At 39.5% G+C, this 19,716-nt stretch overlaps 1 protein-coding gene across 1 annotated transcript in view; it reads left to right on the forward strand.

Annotated features, from left to right (window-relative positions):
* Positions 1–19,716, forward strand: part of COL4A4 (collagen type IV alpha 4 chain) — a gene marked incomplete at both ends in the record, with an annotated part of 70,289 nt that overhangs the window by 37,893 nt on the left and 12,680 nt on the right. Inside the window, 15 exons of the mRNA XM_082319154.1 lie at positions 942–1,014; positions 2,319–2,425; positions 2,881–3,064; positions 3,847–3,915; positions 4,991–5,095; positions 5,616–5,834; positions 6,761–6,922; positions 7,579–7,749; positions 10,952–11,095; positions 11,761–11,868; positions 12,130–12,308; positions 13,472–13,535; positions 15,129–15,203; positions 15,667–15,774; positions 16,103–16,210. Of these exons, the coding sequence (XP_082175280.1) occupies positions 942–1,014; positions 2,319–2,425; positions 2,881–3,064; positions 3,847–3,915; positions 4,991–5,095; positions 5,616–5,834; positions 6,761–6,922; positions 7,579–7,749; positions 10,952–11,095; positions 11,761–11,868; positions 12,130–12,308; positions 13,472–13,535; positions 15,129–15,203; positions 15,667–15,774; positions 16,103–16,210 (1,876 nt within the window). The remainder of the gene's footprint in view (positions 1–941; positions 1,015–2,318; positions 2,426–2,880; positions 3,065–3,846; positions 3,916–4,990; positions 5,096–5,615; positions 5,835–6,760; positions 6,923–7,578; positions 7,750–10,951; positions 11,096–11,760; positions 11,869–12,129; positions 12,309–13,471; positions 13,536–15,128; positions 15,204–15,666; positions 15,775–16,102; positions 16,211–19,716) is intronic.

Below are 19,716 nucleotides of genomic sequence, written 5' to 3' on the forward strand. Positions count from 1 at the left end.
CATTTTGCTTTTCAAACACTAATAACTGGTCACTGCCAACTTGAAGATCTAGACGTTTTAACAAATAGTCACTGCTAGTTTCAGATACACCACATTTTTCAGAACTCTCCTGCCTGTTTTACAATTGTCATGCTTTACAATCACTTTATAAATTGTATTTTTTCCACCTGTTTCTTAGTGAAAGATTTTGAATAACAGAGGAAACTGGCTCAATAATACCCCAGTTTTTCAACCTTAGTGGTCTTTTTACTTCTGTGTAAATTTGACATGGTAAGATATATTTACCCACATGTACTGTTGCGAGATCAGACCCTCACCAATGATGATATGCAAACTGCACTCTGCTTGGAGAACTGAGAGCATAAATCAGCATAAAAACACAGAAAAGTACTTCTTTTCCCCTCTAAACCTGTCAAGTCATAGATTCATCTGACATTACCAGGTACCTAACTAGACGTAGATGAAATGTTTTTATTGGCAGCTTTATGGGCTTTCACTCAGCAAAAAAGCATCACTTACCTACTGCCATGTGCACTTCTGGGAGGACAGCCTCATCCAGCAGTCACCACACTCCAGAGATTCCCTTCCTGTGTATCCTTGGTGGATTGTGGATTGAAGTCTGCAGTGGGAAGAGTTTGTGAATCATTTGCACAGCTGTATACAGCCACGGACCCAATGCTTCTAGCATTACAAATTCTTATAGTTGTATATCTGTGCATTTGGCAGAGTCAGGCTGAAAAGGCCAGGTGCCATTCACACACCTCTTTATAGACGTCAAAAGAGATAAGCGTTTCTTTTGGGCATGTTGCTTTAATTGGTCTGGTTTGGGGAAACAATGCAAGAACAAGAAATAGATATCTAATTTTCCCCTCAATGCCCACATTGATTCCTTTCTGGAGATAACTGACAATTTTTTGTTTTTGTTTTTGGTCAATGGTAAGGGTACACCCGGTTCTGCTGGACAACATGGTGAAAAAGGAGAAAAGGGTGATCCAGGAAGAGTTAGAATAAAAGGTAAACACACATTTTATCATTAGCCTTTTTGTTTCATATACAATGCCTAGGCAATAGTGTGAGAAAACCATATTCATCTACTCTTTAATAAAGTGATTAGTTTAGTAAGTTACTGAAGCCTAGAGGTCATGTATATCCAAACTGCTTTCTTGGTACCGTCTTGTTCATATTCTTCTTCCCAAACACAAGATCACCACAGTGTTTTGTGGTTTTTACTCAATAGTTGAGCCATAAACAGTTTTAACAGCTTGTTATTAATGCTAACATGACTTTTCATATTGTGATTGATAATCAGGGTCTTACAGAGGTTTGTATAGCAAAGACTAAGCAGAATACAACTATTGTGAAAGCATGAAGAAATATTATTGTACGGAAGCCACCTCCTGAAAGTGCTATATGCCAGTATCCCAGCTGTTATCTCAACTTAAACCACCAACATCCTTTTTGGGAAAAACTTAAAGTTTCAATGGCTATTCAGATTCCTGCTCCTATTTCTAAAAATTACTCTTGACTCATTGAAGAGAAACAATAGACACCAGTTGCACAACTGAAATTCTTGTCATTAAATAGATCAAAACCTCTCCATGGTTATGGTTATGATTTGCAAAAGAAACAGAGAACAACAAATTACAGCAATCCAATGGCAAAGCTTAGTTAGAAATGCTAAGCTAATTATTCAGACAAAAGATTGTCCATCTTATTGTTTGTGAAAAGTTAGCTTAGCTTTGGATGCCTGTGTTTGTTTACAGATGTTGGAGCAGGGCAAAATATTTGCTGTTTATTTGCAAAGGATTTCTTAACACAGCGAAATTAATCTTTGGGTTAGACTAGTTTTATTGTCCTTTATGCAAAAATTACATTTTCATAAATATCAGTGCAAGAGAAATCTAGGGGTAAAAAAAGAAAAAAGAAAAATTAAAAACCTTTTGGGAATATTGATGCAAATATTCTACATCATATGGCATTGCTATATCCTGATTTCACTGAAATCAAGAATAAAACTCTGACTGATTTCAATAGCAAAATATTTTCACTCTGTATATAGCATGAACAAAAGCCATATTCTCGTGGTGCCTGTAAACACGTCTTTTACAGAGAGACCAAGTTGTTCCATGAGGTGTCCAACTACATACTGCCTTCCTAAGCCTAATAAACCTCATTAAGGAAACATGAATTCAAGAACTGGAAATTATCACACAGATACGATGAATGGTTACCCAGTAGTTACCTGCGCAGAAATAAAAAACAACTCCAAAACTTACTGCAAATATTATACTTCTTTTTTTTTTTCAAATTGTTTTAAGGAATAAAAGGTGAAAGAGGTCCTACTGGGGTTCCAGGATTTCCAGGCCAAAGAGGTAATGATGGCAGAGATGGGGAATTAGGATTGCCTGGGGAAAAAGGAGCTGAGGTATGCTTGACTTTCTCAGAATTTTTTTCCATTTCAGTTAACATATTGTCTTATGAAAGGGCTAGCCACTTAATGAAAAGTACCATTTTATTCCAAATTCATAGCAGATTAATCACTTTTATCATTTTATGTTAGCCTACATCAAAAAATCGTAGTTTTTATCTGCTGAAAAGTCATTTCCTTGGAAGTATTACTGTTTATTTTGGTATTCCTGAATATAATTTCTGCATATACTGTGTGCCAATATTATGGGATCAGGAAGAAAAAAAAAACCACAAAACTCTACCCTTTGTTCCTATTGCCTTTGAATATTTAAAACTACTAATATCACCCATGTAGTCATTTAATTGTGGAAGAGTGGTTTCTCCAGATAATTCTCTAACATGGCTTTTGATAATCAAAGAGAACAAAGAAATAGGTCTTGTTATTTCTTATCAACAATTTCTTTCTTTTAGGGCGATTCTGGAGTACCACTGCCAGGTGATAAAGGATTCCCCGGGGTCCCAGGACTTCCTGGGGTAAAAGGACAGATGGGATTGCCTGGTTTGGGGTTTCCCGGCCCTCCAGGAGTCAGAGGTAGCCCTGGAGACTTTGGCGATACTGGTAATGTTGGGCCACCTGGTCCAAAGGGACAGAAAGGTAATTTTGAATGCTTACATTAAGAACCAAATAACAAAATCCATGTTCTGTAGCATCCATTACAGTTTCATATGTATTATATACAGTGTTATTCATTTACAGTGAAAATCAGTTTTGGCAAGCTCCGTGGTCATGTGAAATATGGCCACTGAAAGGTACAATACTGTCAGCATTTAGCAGGAGACACTAGTGAGAATATGAATTGCTAGGGGCCTTAAACCTGCAAAGTGCCACTTGCACACTATCAGAGGAATTATTTTCTAGAGTGAAGAGTATTCCTGAGTGTAAGGATTTGCAAGGCAATGCTTTTTTGCTGAAGGAGCAGGAAAATACAATTCATACTTCAGGCTTGGTCTGTTTTTTGGTTATAAAAAATCCATACCAAAATAAAAAAAAAAATCTACACTGATAGCAATATGTATGAACCAGAAATGGACATAGAATTGAGATGAAAATATTATTTCTTTCTTGCAACAGAGATTATTGTAAAGGCAAATTTCTGTGACAAGTAAAAAAAAATATTTGTCTTCACAGAATACAACTGTATTACAACAATTCGAATCATTACCAATATGCTATACAAAACAATTGTCAGGAAAAATATATTTTAAGATTCTCCATCAAACCTTAAGTAATGTGGAAATAACAATGTGCATAAACAGTACCTTCTCTTTACCTTTGCACATCTAGTTGCTTAGTTCCACAGAAATATTACAGTAAACGTTCAAACTCCATTTATTCTAAAATCGAATAGGCCAGTTTCTTTTTCCCTCTTGCTTCAGGTGAGACTGTCTGCATTACGTTACCATACCCTGGAAATCCAGGTCCCCCAGGTTTTAAAGGTGTTCAAGGTATGTTTACAGATGGAAGAATTTTTGGTTTTATTTGAAATGGAGTTTTAAGTTGCTAATTAAAAAAAGAAGCTATCCTAAAAAGATGCACTATTGTAGGTTTTCAACAGATACATGTCTCAAAATGTAAAACTGCATATACACAGGAATATACTCATCTAATAGAATCAAGGGCCAGACAGTTGCAGTTTGCATGATCAAAAGGTGTGCAGGCTGCCTCCATAGAAATGACTAAGTGAAGGTAGCTTGAAACTCTGTCCTGCCTCAGTTAAAATCCATGAGAGTGTCTGTAAAATACACAGATGGCTGGAGTCAGATAAGACCTAGAATATGTACATCTGGATACCAGAAAAAAAAAGGTGTGCAAGGCAAAGATATGCTGCAAGTCTGTAATTTCTAAAACTATATTGCTCATGGCAAGTTGCAATTGAGCCCTAGAATCTGAATACTTATTTCCATTACTTCAACTTGTTCAACTTAATTTAAATTCAAAGAACTCATCCAGGAACTGGCAAAATATTGCTTGTGATCACCTCCAAAACATTTGAAATACCCCAGAAAATCCTGATCAGAACAAATGGAGATACTGGATTTTCAAGCTGCTTAATATGGTATTACACAGCTGCCTGACATCAGTATTCTGGGTGGTAGCTAAAATTTATACAGACACAAAAGGACAGGGATTAGCGTATTGAGCTCATCTGCACCATTCCAGAAGCAGCATATAGCACAGGAGAACATAAGAATTTGAGTTGACACCTATCATTCACTAGGTTAACATTGTTGATGTCCTGTAACATTAAAGTGTTATAGGAGATTTTTTTTTTTTTCTAATTTACTCTGGTGATTTGCAGTCTGCTGTTTATGGATTAGGGAACAAGTCCATTTAGAAAAACAGCAACCATGCATTTGGTTGTGACTTGGGTGGTGGCTCTTGCCCAAAATTGAAAGCAGATGAAATCCACTTGTCTTCAAAGTATGTGAATTTGCATGGGATAAAGATGCAATGCTGTTTCCTTAGATCACACATTTTAGAGTTCTGTCAGTTTTTTACATATTTTCTTTCTGTTTCCAGGACCAAAGGGTTTAAAAGGACTCCCCGGTCGTCCTGGACCAAATGGCTTTGATGGGCAAAAAGGCCATCGAGGCAGACCAGGAGCAGGAATCCCTGGGCCAGAAGGTGAATTGTGCTTTTCTTAATCCAGGAGACCTGCTGGTCAAGCTGTAATGCATACATGCAGGGTAAGGTAGCTACCGTGGTAGAATAGAATAGGAAGCACATTTCAATAAAAGCTAATGGAAGAGGAATCTTTACCAGTTTCTCTTTCTTTCCTCCAGCATTGCAGATGCTGCAATAACTTAAAGTTCAGTGTCCAGAGGGGAAATATTCTCAGAAAACTGAGAACAATTAGTATCATTTTAGCTAAGGGATTGAACTGGACAAGAGTGACACTACACAAGATAGATGCTGACCCAAAGAAAACCACTGTCACTTCCCACAGGAATAATTACCTCCTTGAGTCCTTAGCTGTAAATGAGAAACCTGAAATTTAATGTATGATGTTATTTTTCTTTGCAAAAAGATAATTTAATTCTGGTTAAATTTGCATTTTAATATTCCATGGTTTTGGAAAAAAAAAAAAAACAACAACAAAACTTCTGAATTATGCCCTATTTGAATTTAAAAATCACATCAACAGGCTTTCGAGGCAAAGCTGGTGATCCTGGTGATGAAGGTGAAAGAGGATCTACGGTTGATGGTAAAAATGGCCCTCCAGGTCCACCTGGCATAGATGGTCAGAAAGGTGTTCCAGGTGATACCACATATGGTCCTCCAGGAATCCCAGGCAACAGGGGACTGCCAGGACCCCCTGGTGCACAAGGAGCAAGGGGTGATCCAGGCATTCCTGGCCTTCAAGGTATGAGACAGTTTTTATGAAGCATTTCCATGTGTTCGAAGGAGAAAATCTCAGCAAAGTCAGTCCTGATTCAGATAAAACTTAACTCTTACCTGGATCCATAATGGTCACTTTGAACGGTACACCCTATTTTTATGTTCACATTTTTACAGTTAAGGTTGATCAGCCACTGAGGAGATCTGCACTGCAGGAAGAGGAAGATGTCTTTACCCAGTCCATGGAGTAACAGTGCAGCTTCCTATTCTTACTACTGTTACTTGCTGCCTACTGGCCATCTGTGCTTAGGGCCTCCTGCTCTGCCACACAGATAGTCCCTGCCTCAGATTGCTTACTCAAGTCTGAAAAGACTAGCAAAAGGTGGGAGGACACTCAGGGAGAGAAGGGTGAATTTCTTTGCATAGAGTTATACAATATAATCCTCAATATCTTCAGCACTACACTCCTCATTTCTGCAGGGGAGTTTTGCTGGTTGTGGAGATGTCTCCACAGCGCCACTTCCTTCCCACTTCATAGCGGATATTGCTTTTTCCTTTTATAGGTCTTCCTTTTGCCCGGCCCTAAGCAGACACACACCCACTTCTGTGCAGGGAGCACCTATAGAACTCACCCAGTGCTGTGTAGCTGGTGCAGGCCAGTGAGCTCCTTCCATTCTGCTCCTACACATCAGAAACTAGCTTTTTGTGCCATGAAGTAGTCTTTGCCTATAGGCGAGAGTTGAATTCGTATTTGTTCCTCAAAAAAAGAAGCTCTTGCAACGGCCAGTTCTAAATTGCAGAAAAACATTGGTTTTCACAACCTATGCAAAAACTAGAGGATAAGTAAGATATTACAATAACTGATCATGCAAATTTTAAAATTACACTTAGGAATTCTGAGGGATGGTGAGTAATGGAAGTAAAACATCTTACAATGTTTTTTGTTTCCAGGACAGCCTGGTACCCCAGGACTTCCAGGTGCCAAAGGTTTTAGAGGCCCAGAAGGTGATATAGGAGCACCAGGATGTCCAGGCTTCCCTGGTCCACCATGTGACACAGGCTTACCAGGGCCACCAGGACTCAGAGGTGTCATGGGCCTGCCAGGACCTCAAGGTACACAACATCCATCAGGTTGCCTCACAGCTCTAAGCTTTGCGCATCTTTTCTAGCAGATTTAATCATATGATTTTTGTGACTGGCATGACAAATATTTCCATGGGGGCTGCTCGTTAGTGGGGGTGTACATTACATTTTGCACATTTCCTTAAACGCAAGGAACGTACAGTGTGCATCTCAGATGTTTCCCAGCTTTCCTTCCCTTTCCATACTGTTCCTTAACTGGCCAAATTAATGTGCTCACTGTCAAGTAATAAATGGAAGAGTTATTCCTTATTCTGTTGTCCTGGGTAACTTAACTGAGCTCCTGTCATTACTGTGATACTTTTATCTTCCTTATTCTCAAATTGAAGTGGTATTTAGAGAGAACTAGGAGACATATATCTCAAAAGTATTTATGAATTAGTAGGGATTTTCCACAGGGCGTTTCTACTGATATGTCTCTCACTAAAGAAATACAACAAAACAAACATTCCAGCTGAAAAATCTATGCAGAGCCAGGACTCCAGCATGGTAGCAGAGTTTCCAAGTTATTTTGCCATGTTTGATGATATTCAAATTTATACCAAAATCTATTACTTTCTACTTTTTAGATACAATTGCTGAACCCTTTTCCAGCATTTACATACATATATTAAAACTCTCTTTCTCAGGCTTACCAGGCTTTAAAGGTCAGAGGGGAGACAGGGGCCTAGCTGGGCTACCTGGAATCAAAGGTCTCAAAGGCTCCTCTGGCTCACAAGGTCCCCCAGGTCCTCCAGGCTCACGAGGACTTCCAGGACTTCCAGGCAATAAAGGACCACCTGGTTTCCCAGGACAAACAGGTATGTCAAACATTCTGCAAACCACATCATAACTTCTCTAGTAGAGGGAGCTATTTCTAATGCTGTTAAAGCTAGGAAGTACCCTCCTCCCTTTCCAGCTTTGCGAATAAGACCCTGTAGCAGGGTAGAGGCAATAACAATAGCATCCTTTGTTCTTTCTCTTATAATAAAAAGAAAGGGATGGAAACAGTTTGATGCATCTTGGTGCATCCTGGTGCTTTAGTAGTTTTACAACACTGACATATTTCCATGTATTATCATAGAATCATGGAATGGTTTGGATTGGGAGGGACCTTAAAGATCATCTAGTTCCAACCCCCCTGCCATGGGCAGGGACACGTCCCACTAGACCAGGTTGCTCAAAGCCCCATCCAACCTGGCCTCGACTATTATTTCCTGACTATTTGTAATAGGTTGTTGTTATAATACGCTGTAATAAGAACAATATACTTTTTATCATATTCAGACTATCTCCTTTACTGATGCAGTCTGTGATTGTATGCTGATGAGCATTCTGTTCTTGGAGAAGTAAGGAGGGGGGTCAGCAGAACTGCTACCTGGGACTTCCAGAGGGCAGACTTTGTCCCGTTTAGGAGCCTGGTTGACAGAGTCCCTTGGGAGGCAGTCCTGAAGGGCAGAGGAGTCCAGGAAGGCTGGACATTCTTCAGGAAGGAAATCTTAAAGGCACAGGAGCAGGCCATCCCCATGTGCCAAAAGACAAGCCAGCAGGGAAGATCAGACTGGATGACCAGAGAGCTTTGGCTGGAACTCGGGGAGGGGGGGCGGGAAGGAGAGTTTATGACCTTTGGAAGAAGGGGCAGGCAACTCAGGAGGACTACAAGGATGTTGTGAAGTTATGCAGGGAGAAGATTAGAAGGGCCACAGCCCAACTGGAACTTAATCTGGCTACTGCTGTAGAAGACAATAAAAAAATGTTTCTACAAATACATTAGCAACAAAAGGAGAGCTAAGGAGAATCTCCATCCTTTATTGGATGCAGGGGAACACATAGTGACAAAGGGTGAGGAAAAGGCTGAGGTACTTAATGCCTTCTTTGCCTCAGTCTTTGATAGTCAGACCAGTTCTCAGAGTACTCGGCCCCCTGAGCTGGAAGACAGGGATGGGGAGCAGAATGAAGTCCCCATAATCCAAGGGGAAATGGTTAGTGACCTGCTACACCACATAGACACACACAAGTCTATGGGGCCAGATGGGATCCACCCAAGGGTACTGAGGGAGCTGGTGGAAGTGCTCACCAAGCCACTTTCCATCATCTATCAACAGTCCTGGCTAACCAGGGAGGTCCCGGTCGACTGGAGGTTAGCAAATGTGATGCCTATCTACAAGAAGGGCCAGAAGGAGGATCTGGGGAGCTACAGCCCTGTCAGCCTGACCTCGGTGCTGGGGAAGGTTATGGAGCAGATCATCCTGAGTGCCATCATGTGGCATGTACAGGACAACCAGGGGATCAGGCCCAGTCAGCATGTGTTTATGAAAGGCTGCTTGACTTACCTGATCTCCTAGGACAAGGCGACCTGCTTAGTGGATGAGGGAAAGGCTGTGGATGTTGTCTACCTGGACTTTAGTAAAGCCCACAGCATTCTCCTGGAGAAGCTGGCTGCTCATGGCTTGGACGGGTGTACTCTTCGCTGGGTAGAAAACTGGCTGGATGGCTGGGCCCAAAGAGTTGTGGTGAATGGAGTTAAATCCAGCTGGTGGCCGGTCACAAGTGGTGTTTGCCGGGGGTATTGGAGCCAGTCCAGTTTAATGTCTTTATCAATGATCTGGATGAGGGGATCGAGTGCACCCTCAGTAAGTTTGCAGATGACACCAAGTTGGGTGGAAGTGTCCATCTGCTGGAGGGTAGGAAGGCCCTACAGAGGGACCTGGACAGGCTGGATTGATGGGATGAGGCCAACTGTATGAGGTTCCACAAGGCTCAGTGCTGGGTCCTGCACTTGGGTCACAACAACCCCATGCAATGCTACAGGCTTGCGGAGGAGTGGCTGGAGAGCTGCCTGGTGGAAAAGGACCTGGGGGTGTTGGTCGACAGCCGGCTGAATATGAGCCAGCCGTGTGCTCAGGTGGCCAGGAAGGCCAATGGCATCCTGGCTTGTATCAGAAATAGTATGGCCAGCAGGACTAGGGGAGTGATTGTCTGCCTATACTCAGCACTGGTGAGGCCACACCTCGAGTACTGTGTTCAGTTTTGGGCCCCTCACTTCAAGGACATCGAGGTGCTGGAGCGTGTCCAAAGAAGGTCAATGAAGCTGGTGCAGGGTCTAGAGCACAAGTCTTAGGAGGAGCGGCTGAGGGAGCTGGGGTTGTTTAGTCTGGAGAAGAGGAGGCTGAGGGGAGACCTTGTTGCTCTCTACAGCTACCTGAAAGGAGGCTGTAGCGAGGTGGGGGTCGGTCTCTTCTGCCAAGTAACAAGTGATGGGACAAGAGGAAATGGCCTCAAGTTGCGCCAGGGGAGGTTTAGCTTGGATATTAGGAAAAATTTCTTAACCGAAAGGGTTGTCAAGCAATGGACCAGGCTGCCCAGGGAAGTGGTTGAGTCCCCATTCCTGGAGGTATTTAAAAGACATGTAGACGTGGTGCTCGAGGACATGGTTTAATGGTGGACTTGGCAGTGCTAGGTTAATGGTTGGACTTGATGATCTTAAAGGTCTTTTCCAACCTAAACGATTCTGTGATTCTGTTCTATGATTCCATGAGTAAGTGGAGAAATAGCTTCGCATTATGTCTAATAAGTATAAAAAATGTGACTTTGGTCCCAAGCCATCACTGGCTAATAGGCAAAAGTTCTGAGTAGCTATAGCAAAATCCTGTTTTCCTCTGTCATCTGGACAGTAGGAGTCATGATTTCCAGTAGCCACATGCAAAAATCTGGTGGTGTCTTAGGCTATACTTTAACCCACTTTAAGATGTGTTGGGGATAACTGCTTTAGTAGTGAGTGTAGCCTAAATCTCCAGGGTGTGGCAGCAGGGAGGGAGATGATGTTTGCTTCAAGGCAATCTGGATTTCAAGACAAGTTTGATCTTGGTATGAAGCCATGCTCCAAGTATTGGTTCTCTAGCTTTGCTGATTTCTTAACGAGTCCTTCTAAACATCCTGCCTTTCGCTTTATACTCTTCCTTAGAATATGACAACAACAGCATAGCAGACTGAATATGTAAATAAAGCATTTAATATTACCAGGAAGCAAAGGGATTCAAGGACCCCAAGGATTCCCAGGACTCCCAGGAACACAAGGCCCAATGGGAATCTCCGGTGTAAAAGGTGAAGAAGGAAAAATGGGTCCACCTGGGCCCAGTGGAGAATGTGGGGATATGGGAAGAAAAGGTTTGTAAAAATCCACTTCACTCTGTAGTTATGTTACTGCTATGTTTAGTTTTGTTACTACAGTGTTAGGAATATATTTACTTTTTCTTCTTGTTATAAGGGTATATTCACTTCTGTTTTCAGAGATACTAAATCCAGTTATCTCACGAATGCACAATGAAAAATGACTAAAGAAAAATTAATTCCACTCAGATCAATAGATGCATTTACCACTAAATCAGAGTAAGATCACTTATTCAGACAAACCTTGAATTTTGTCCTGTACACATCTGAAACTTTATATTTTTCAAGTTTTCTGTCATATTGTCTGTATTCTTCAATCTATGTAAAGCATACAGGAAATAAATATTAATATAGGAAAGAGAATAAGCATCTCCAAGGTGCAATCACAGACAGTACACTATGGAGTGAACAATACAATTGCCATCTTTCATATTCCAGACAAGCAGGGAATAATTCTGATTTAACACCACCTGGGTTACTACTGAATTAACTAAAAAGCAAGAGAAGGATAATAAATTCTGTTAACAGTGAGCCTGCTGAAGCAACTGAGAACTGCATTAGTATTTGAAGGCTTTCGCTGTTAGGGAAGTCTTCACTAAAATTAATTTTCAGGACACATCACTCATGAGGATTTACTTACATTCCATATGTTTGGTTCAAAGGTGAAAGAGGGCCTCCAGGAGACAGTGGCTATGTTAACATCCGTCTTGAGAAAGGACAAAAGGGGGAACCAGGGTTTCCTGGTGAGAACGGATTTAGAGGTGAAAGAGGTAAGTTCATAAAATAAAGCCCTGCATACACACAACATTCATCTGATATAAATCACTGGTGTTTTTCACAGGTTTGGACTCATAGCTGCAGTAACATCCAGCAACCTTATTGTGTTTATAGATTCTTAAACTAGCAGGCTAGTTTCTTTGGACAATTACTAAGGCGATACAAGAAGTGTGAAAGCATAGCCATACTCAAAATAAGTGTCAAATAATGGCTTGACTATAGTGGTTATTATCTCATTCTGCAATTAACTTCAGGTGAAAAAGGCAATACTGGTTTCAGAGGCACCCCAGGATTTCCAGGGAAAAATGGTGTCCCAGGACTGCCAGGTGACCATGGTGACACTGGACTGATGGGCTTTCCAGGATCACGGGGTTTTCCAGGACCAAAGGGCTTTAAAGGAATTACGGGTTTTCAAGGACAACCAGGTGACCAGGTAAACAAAATGGTAGTGAAATGTCCGGGACTTTGCAGTTATCTCCTGCCTCCAAGAAGTATGATGAAGGGTACTTCTATTGTACATACCCATTAGATGTTTCCCCGAGAAGAGACTGTCAGTGTAATAGGAAAGGTAAATTCCTTAATGCAACACTTCAATGCTTTGATTACATTTTAGCAGGAACTGTAGTCAGAGTCAACAAAGGGCCTCTCCCCTCTCTCCTAGCTGCATGTTGTGATTTTATTATATTGCCACTTGGTGGAAGTCCAGGCTACACTGCACTAATTAGAGGGGCAAAAAATGGATGCACAATCAAGTCTAACATTATTCCTGAGAACAGATTGACATATCGCTTACTGCAGAGATCATAACATAGCAGCAGCACAAGTATGAAATTAATATATAACTGCTTCTTCGTATCTTGCTATGTGGAGCAGCCAAGCCAGTAGACAAGACAAATCAAGTCTTCTGTGCTCATACCAACAACTTGCACCAAACAGAACCCAGGCAAGCAATATTGCTCAAGAACAAATATACAAAACCACACATATATCACATATGGATATAAGGTAAAATTCTTCACTGGCTTGTATGCTAGGTAGACAGGCAGTGAGATTGCATGAAGCATAAAGTACAGTTGTTTTTTTGGTAAAGGGGTATATCTTTGCTTGGCTTGTCTTCTATTATATTTCTTTGAAGAGATAATCTGTGTTTTGCTGATTATAGGTCATTATTCAAAAGGAAAAAATAGAGAAATCCTTACATTTTTACTGTTACATCACAGCATGTTTCTGGTTAATGTTTATAGTAAATTTTGGGTAACATACAACAATATTTGGTACATTTTTATGGTACCTTTTAAATCACTCAAGCCATCTGTGGGGAATTTAAGCTGTTCAAGCCAAGAATTAGCATAAACTATAAAAGCACAAATTCAAAATGATTAGCAAGTCTAATCTACAGTTTTTTGGAAGTGTTAGTGGTCACTGTTGGACATGTAACAAAGACAGCATGCTTTTCTGTTGAGCTTAAGATACAGTTTTGCTACTCATATTGATTGCTGGTCCATTTACCAGTGTAAGAGAACCAAATGCTCTTATAGATCATTCCTGCTACACATATCGTGTCAAACATTTTTATTTTGTTCTTAAAAAAATCAGGGTGACTTTGGCTTACCAGGAATCCCTGGAAATCCAGGACTCACTGGCCCAAAAGGATCTAAAGGTAATGAGTTTACATAGACATGCTTTTGAAAAGAGCAATATTATTAGGATGTATATGCTCTCATAGATGGGGAATACTCATTAGAAAAGGGAAAACAGGACATAAGTGAAAATAATTAAAGCACAAGTGTCATTAGAAACAAGTCTGACTTACCTGAAGGCAAAATTTGCATTTCAGTATATTCTTTAACAGTTTGTTCATTTTAAAGTAGATCTTACTAATTTAGAAGATAAATTTGTGTCAAATTTCATAGAGTTTAAAAAGTCCATAAAACACATGTAAAAATCCACTCTTACGGATCTGTAAAATTTGTCAAATCAAATAAAAGAAAATGCAGTCATTTATGGTATTAAGCTATGGTACTATGCAGATATGCAGAATTTTTGAAATATTCCAACACGATTTATAACTTCTTTTATATCACTTTATTTTCCAGTGCTTTCTAGGCTATGATTTTTGAATTTTTGGACCTTCTGAAAGGGTAGCGTAACAAATCAGGCAGAGTTCATACCCATGCATGCAAAATTATTCAGTTGAAAAGATGAAGTTTTGCATGTTGTTTTTTTGCATAGGTAGAGATTACTCTGAAAAAAATATCTATAATACTTAGATTTTAAAAAATATTTCAGAGAAGTACAAAGTGGTGTCATCCATCATATTCCAAATTTCCTTGGAGCAGAATTTCATTACTAATAAGTAACAAATCATTGCCTGGAAAAAAGCATTAAGGGAATGGGAGAAATTCTTCTCTCAGTTCCGTTTCTTCAAAAATTCAAGACCTTCTCAGCCAGGGAATATTCCCACCAAAAAAAAAAAAAAAAAGTAAAGAACAATACTCAACATAAAGAGAAGTTTTAGGGCATGTATTGAAAACAAATTTACTGGAAAAGTTATCCTTAAAACTAAAGCAGGAAATAGCCAGTAAAGGTGGGGATTGCTATGGCAAGGGATTTCTAGCAACACTTGAACTTGATATTTCCTCTTAACTCTTCACAGCAAAATCAGACAATGAAGCTGGAGACAGCATGAATAGGTAGGAGAGGTCAGACATTTGTACAGACAATGTAAGGCAAAATTGGTTGGAATTATTGATTCTGCGATAAACAGGAATTTCAGCACAGACAGGAAGAAGAAGGTGTGCTGGTTTGAAGTCACCAGCTAGTCCATAAAAGGTCTTTACTGAGTAAATAGACTCATGCTGTACTATTGATTTTGCACATTCTCACAAACCTATGTAAGGAGTTCTCTTTGTTTAATAAAGGGTTATAGGAAATTTATGCAATATCTTTCATTTTCAGTATTGGGAAAGTTCCCATAATTTTTGGTTTTGTTTTTGGTTTTTTTCATTATGAGAAATTTACATGAATACTGCCAGGAGTCATACTAAACACAGACTGAGTTAGTACTTCAAGACAAGCTGAGCTGGCAGATAATTTGCACGTGCCAAAGCATTTTTCATTCTGTGTTCTCTCAGTCCCTTTTATAGCTGTTAATATCTATAAGTAAATTATCTGACCTTACAAAATTGCCCAGCTTTGGTTTTGTGGATGAAAAGGATACTTGTATGAAATTAAAGTCATTGTACCTCAACAGGCAGGAGAGGTGACCCAACTCCTCTGCTTGGTGCATATGGTCGAAAAGGGCCTGCCGGAGATCCAGGATTACCAGGTACCTCTGTCTGACTGAAGAAAGAATTGGACTTAAGAACTTATTTTCTCTAAGTTTTGTTAGCAGAGAGGGAGCTCTGCTTCCTGTGCATATTGAGCGGTGTTTTCTATAGTTATAAACCCAGGGACTGGAGAGGCACCACAATGTGCAATATGGCTAGCATGAACATAGGAGGTAGAATCTACTGTTGTCTAGTACAGCATCGATGAACATACCAATACTTACCAGAATAAAACCTGGCTTGGCTATATCTTGCTAGACATTTCTGCTCTTTCAGATATCACCAGAGAGATCAGTGTAATTCATTGCTAATAAATAGATGCAAGGATCTGAAGTATTTGAATAAAATTATTTTTCTAGTCAAGAAACCCCTTACGGAACTTTTACATTTTTAAACTTAGCATGAGATGAAGAATGGGAAACTTTAAACAAATAAATGCTAGATGTTTTTTTTTTCTTTAAGGACTCTGTGGATTCCCAGGAGAGAAGGGTTCACCAGGTATCCAAGGGCAACCTGGAAGACCAGGATCCAAGGGGGACCCTGGATACCCAGGAATACCTGGATTTCCAGGTAATGCCAAAGTTTAAAAAATAGTTCCATGTAACAGCTCAAAAGAGATATGAAACAGGAGAACACAACTGAGGAGGCACCTTTGCGGAGGAGGCTAGAGAAATCAGAGATCATATCAAGGCATGTACTGAAAGCTATTTCAGTACCTATAGACAGCAGCAATAGTGTGCTCAGAGTCTCAGAGAGCAAAATCTGTCAGTTCTTCATACATTCCCGTACACTTTCAGGTACTTCTGATTAATGCAGTGTGCTGCATAGCATGACAAAAAACCCCAACGGTTTAATAAATTTGCATATTTACAGATTTTTTTTTTTCCCCCACTTTCAGGAGCTACAGGTCCTCAGGGATTGCCAGGAGAACCTGGAGAAAAAGGGAAACATGGAATTTTGGGACCTCCAGGATTGCAAGGATTAGCTGGATCCCAAGGCAGAAAAGGTAAACAGCATACAGTACAGTTCTACTGGTAATGTAAGAGCACCAGACATAAATACCGTTTTAGTAGTGAAAATGGAAAAGGCCTAACTGTGAGCATGATTTTGATTCTGTATTCTCTTAAAGTACTAGAAGAATTAAGCCAGTTCCCATCACCTTTGAAAAGTAGCATAAATGCTCCCTCAGAAAATTGGGCTACAATCTAGAATGAATAACGAAGAAGGTAGAAACAGATTCTGGCTCAGCTGATGTAACTGATAGCAGAAGTTAAGGAAAGAAAAAGGAGTTTGCAGCAATTCAGATGTTTCACGCTTCAATTATGCTGTGTTCTCTCTTTTCACCATGGAGTGCCACTGTTACTCTACAAAACCAGCAGACTGCTATGGACAGTTTTGTCTTACAAATTTGTTTTAACAAATTGTGATAAGATAACTTGGATTGGTTTTTGTTGTTGGTTTTGTTGTGGTTTTGTTGTCTCCAAAACCTGATTTTTGGTGGATTTAAGATGGAAATGTTTCCTCCAAATCCTAATTTACACTTCTCTCAATAATTGTTATGTTTAGATTGAACAGCAGTTCATCTATGCAGTTGTTTTTATTGGAGAACATTATTAACTTTTACTATACTCAGAATGATATATTGAAATTGTAAGTTACATTAATACTTCATAAAGAAAGGTAATCAACTATATACTTCGTATCCTCTCTCTGTTACAGCGTGCTTCATAACCAGTTCCTGGACAGGAAGAATAATATTAGCGACCCATATACAGAAATCACAGTAAAGTAACACTTGGGGCTATGATAAATGGTTAGAGAGGACAATAAATTCACTTTTTCAAATTCAGCCTAAGGAAAAATTTAGACGGTTTCTTGTAACCTACTGAAAATTTAAATGAAAAATTGAAACCATTTATGATTGCTTGCAGTAAATAAGTTGTGCTGATTTAAACTGTCATGACAGAGTCCTTGCTCTTGCATAATCTGCAAGAGAGCATTTCATTGTTGCAAACAATATTTGCTGCAACAAAGGCAGAGATCTGCAGTGACAGGGATGTCTAAATTGAGAGGGGTCAAAAAAAGAAAAAAAGGCATTCTTCTGCTGAAAACTTATTAGTAGCAGATGGACTCTTTCCTTCTTGTCATAAATGGGAAGACACTTCTTTTCTATATTTTGCAGAAGTTATCCCACGTCCTGCACAGGAAGTGTAACGAATTAACACACATGCTGCAGAGGGAAAGTTCAGTTCCAAATGGCAATTAATTAGAGACCAAGTTGCCTGCTAAGCCTTAGGATTCTATATATTGCCAGCACAGTTGAAAAGAAGGTTAACACCTTTGAAATTATACCCACTAAAGAAAACTGAATAGAATTTGTATTCCAGTTGGAGAATATAGATCTTAACACTATTTTCAACAAATATTGTTGCTAGCATTAGAAATGAAATAGTTAATTGGCTGTTTATAGCTAAGTACACGGCCTTGTTAGTCTAATTGCTTCTCATTTACATTAAACGTCTTGTGCCTGAAGAACTTCTAGATTTTAAAAAAAAAATCAGTTAAACAGCATCTACCAAAGCATAATCACATTTTCTTTATTACAGAGATAGTTTTACTAGTTAAGGGCTTAGTCTGGCAAGCCTTACTTGTGTGAGTAATCGGTGATGAAGCAAGTAATATTAAGAACATCAGCAGAATTACTTGTGTGAGTAGAAGCTGAATTGGGCTGTAAAATACAGAAACAGTGGTTCATACATAGGTCAGCCAATTCAGCTGTACCTAGAAATATGGGACTATAGCAATCCAAAAATCTCGAATTACAAGTGGTGATATTATAATGGATTGTTGGCAAATGTGTCAGAAATTCCCTGGAAAGCCAGTAAACCAAGCCATCAATCTTGACTGAATGGGCTAAAGATCAAAAAAGTTCTAAATGGTGACCTGGGTGTCAAAAATAGTTAGGAGTTCATAGTAATTTTAAAATACCCCTGTTAAATTCCCCAAATTGGCATGCAACTCTTACATAAATTTGAAAATGGGAACATGCTGAGAGCACAAGCAGGCTACAGAAAGCAGGACTGAAACTTAGAATGTCATGAAAAGTTAAAGAGCAGTTAATTAAGTGCATAGAAGATATTACAGGTTGGATTACTAGTATCCTGTACTATAGAGGGGATTACATAGAGAGTATATTATCAATGTCTTGCAGGTTTTCAAACAATCTTCTGGATTTAAAATTTTTCCAGACCTGTGTTTGCTACAGGCTGGATTTTTTTTTTCCTTTCTTTTCATTCCTTTGTTAAATTTTAACTAAAATAATTCAACTGTTTCTGAGAACAAAGCTATGGGATTATTTTTGGTGTGTCTGTTAGAGAACTTTAGTGGCCTTTTATTTTTCCTTTCTCAGATGACCCATCTGTGAACTAGGGACCTTTAAATTTGGCAGGTGAAGCAGTAGATGAAGGGCATTTGTGTTGCTGTCCCTACAGCAATTTGTCCCTGCCAAATTTGACCAGCTTATAAACTTTAAAAAAATATATCCATTTATATGTGCTTAAGTAGAGCAATAAATTCTCCCATGATTCATGCTCTGGATATACAGCAGATTTGTGGGCTGCAGGATATGCTGGGATCAAGCACAGGAACTGAAACAGAGAACCTACATCTTCTATGCCAGGAAGTAGCTGAACAGGGAAAAGGAGACAGACAGAAAGATAATTCAGACTTGTGGAAAAAAAGCCACTGCAACTGGACTGGGAATCCCACATGGCAGGGAGAGGAACTGATGGGGAAGGAAATTAGGCAGAGTTAAGCAGCAAAGGTGGAAAAGAGACAGGAATAGGCACTGACAGTGTTGTTCTACTTCTTGATGATCAGTGTCCACTCTAATCTGTCCCTCTCTGGAACAGCAAGCATCCTAAGTCTATTCATCTGTCTGAAACCTCTTTGAAACCTGTCACCAAATGACCCATCAGTTTTGCCAGATTTGTTCCTATCGTGAGGTGACAGGCTGCTGTCTGCATTTAATAAGTGTATGTATGTCTTCACATTTGATGCTTCATCTATACAACTTAGGAAACTATGAAGTGCTAATGACATGGAGATACTTTTACACTCCACTGCAAACAAACACAATCTCAGATTAGTTCAAATTTTTAAAAAATGGATAAAAAAATGCCATCTGTGTTTTTACTTATTGTGTTTTAGCAATTTTCAAAAAAGCACAGATTATAAAGCAAACGTTATATCTGACTACTGTGAACACTTCCCCCGTGATCTGGTCATCTAGTGAACATAACTAGTGATAAAGCTGCTTTATACTATCACATGTCAGCATAAGTCTCAATTACAGATTTGTTGTTGTCTTCAAAGACTTTGTGCTGTCCAGTTTAAAGAATTTTTGTAATAGTGTGATGCAAAAAAGCACGGTTTTCTGTGTGAAATCTGCAGGACCAGGGAAAAGAAGCCAGGTGAACATTTAGCTTCTTTCTAGTGCAGCTAGGTTAAATC

This window comes from Platalea leucorodia (genome assembly GCF_965183815.1).
Source record: "Platalea leucorodia genome assembly, chromosome: 8".
Classification (NCBI taxonomy): Eukaryota; Metazoa; Chordata; class Aves; order Pelecaniformes; family Threskiornithidae; genus Platalea; species Platalea leucorodia.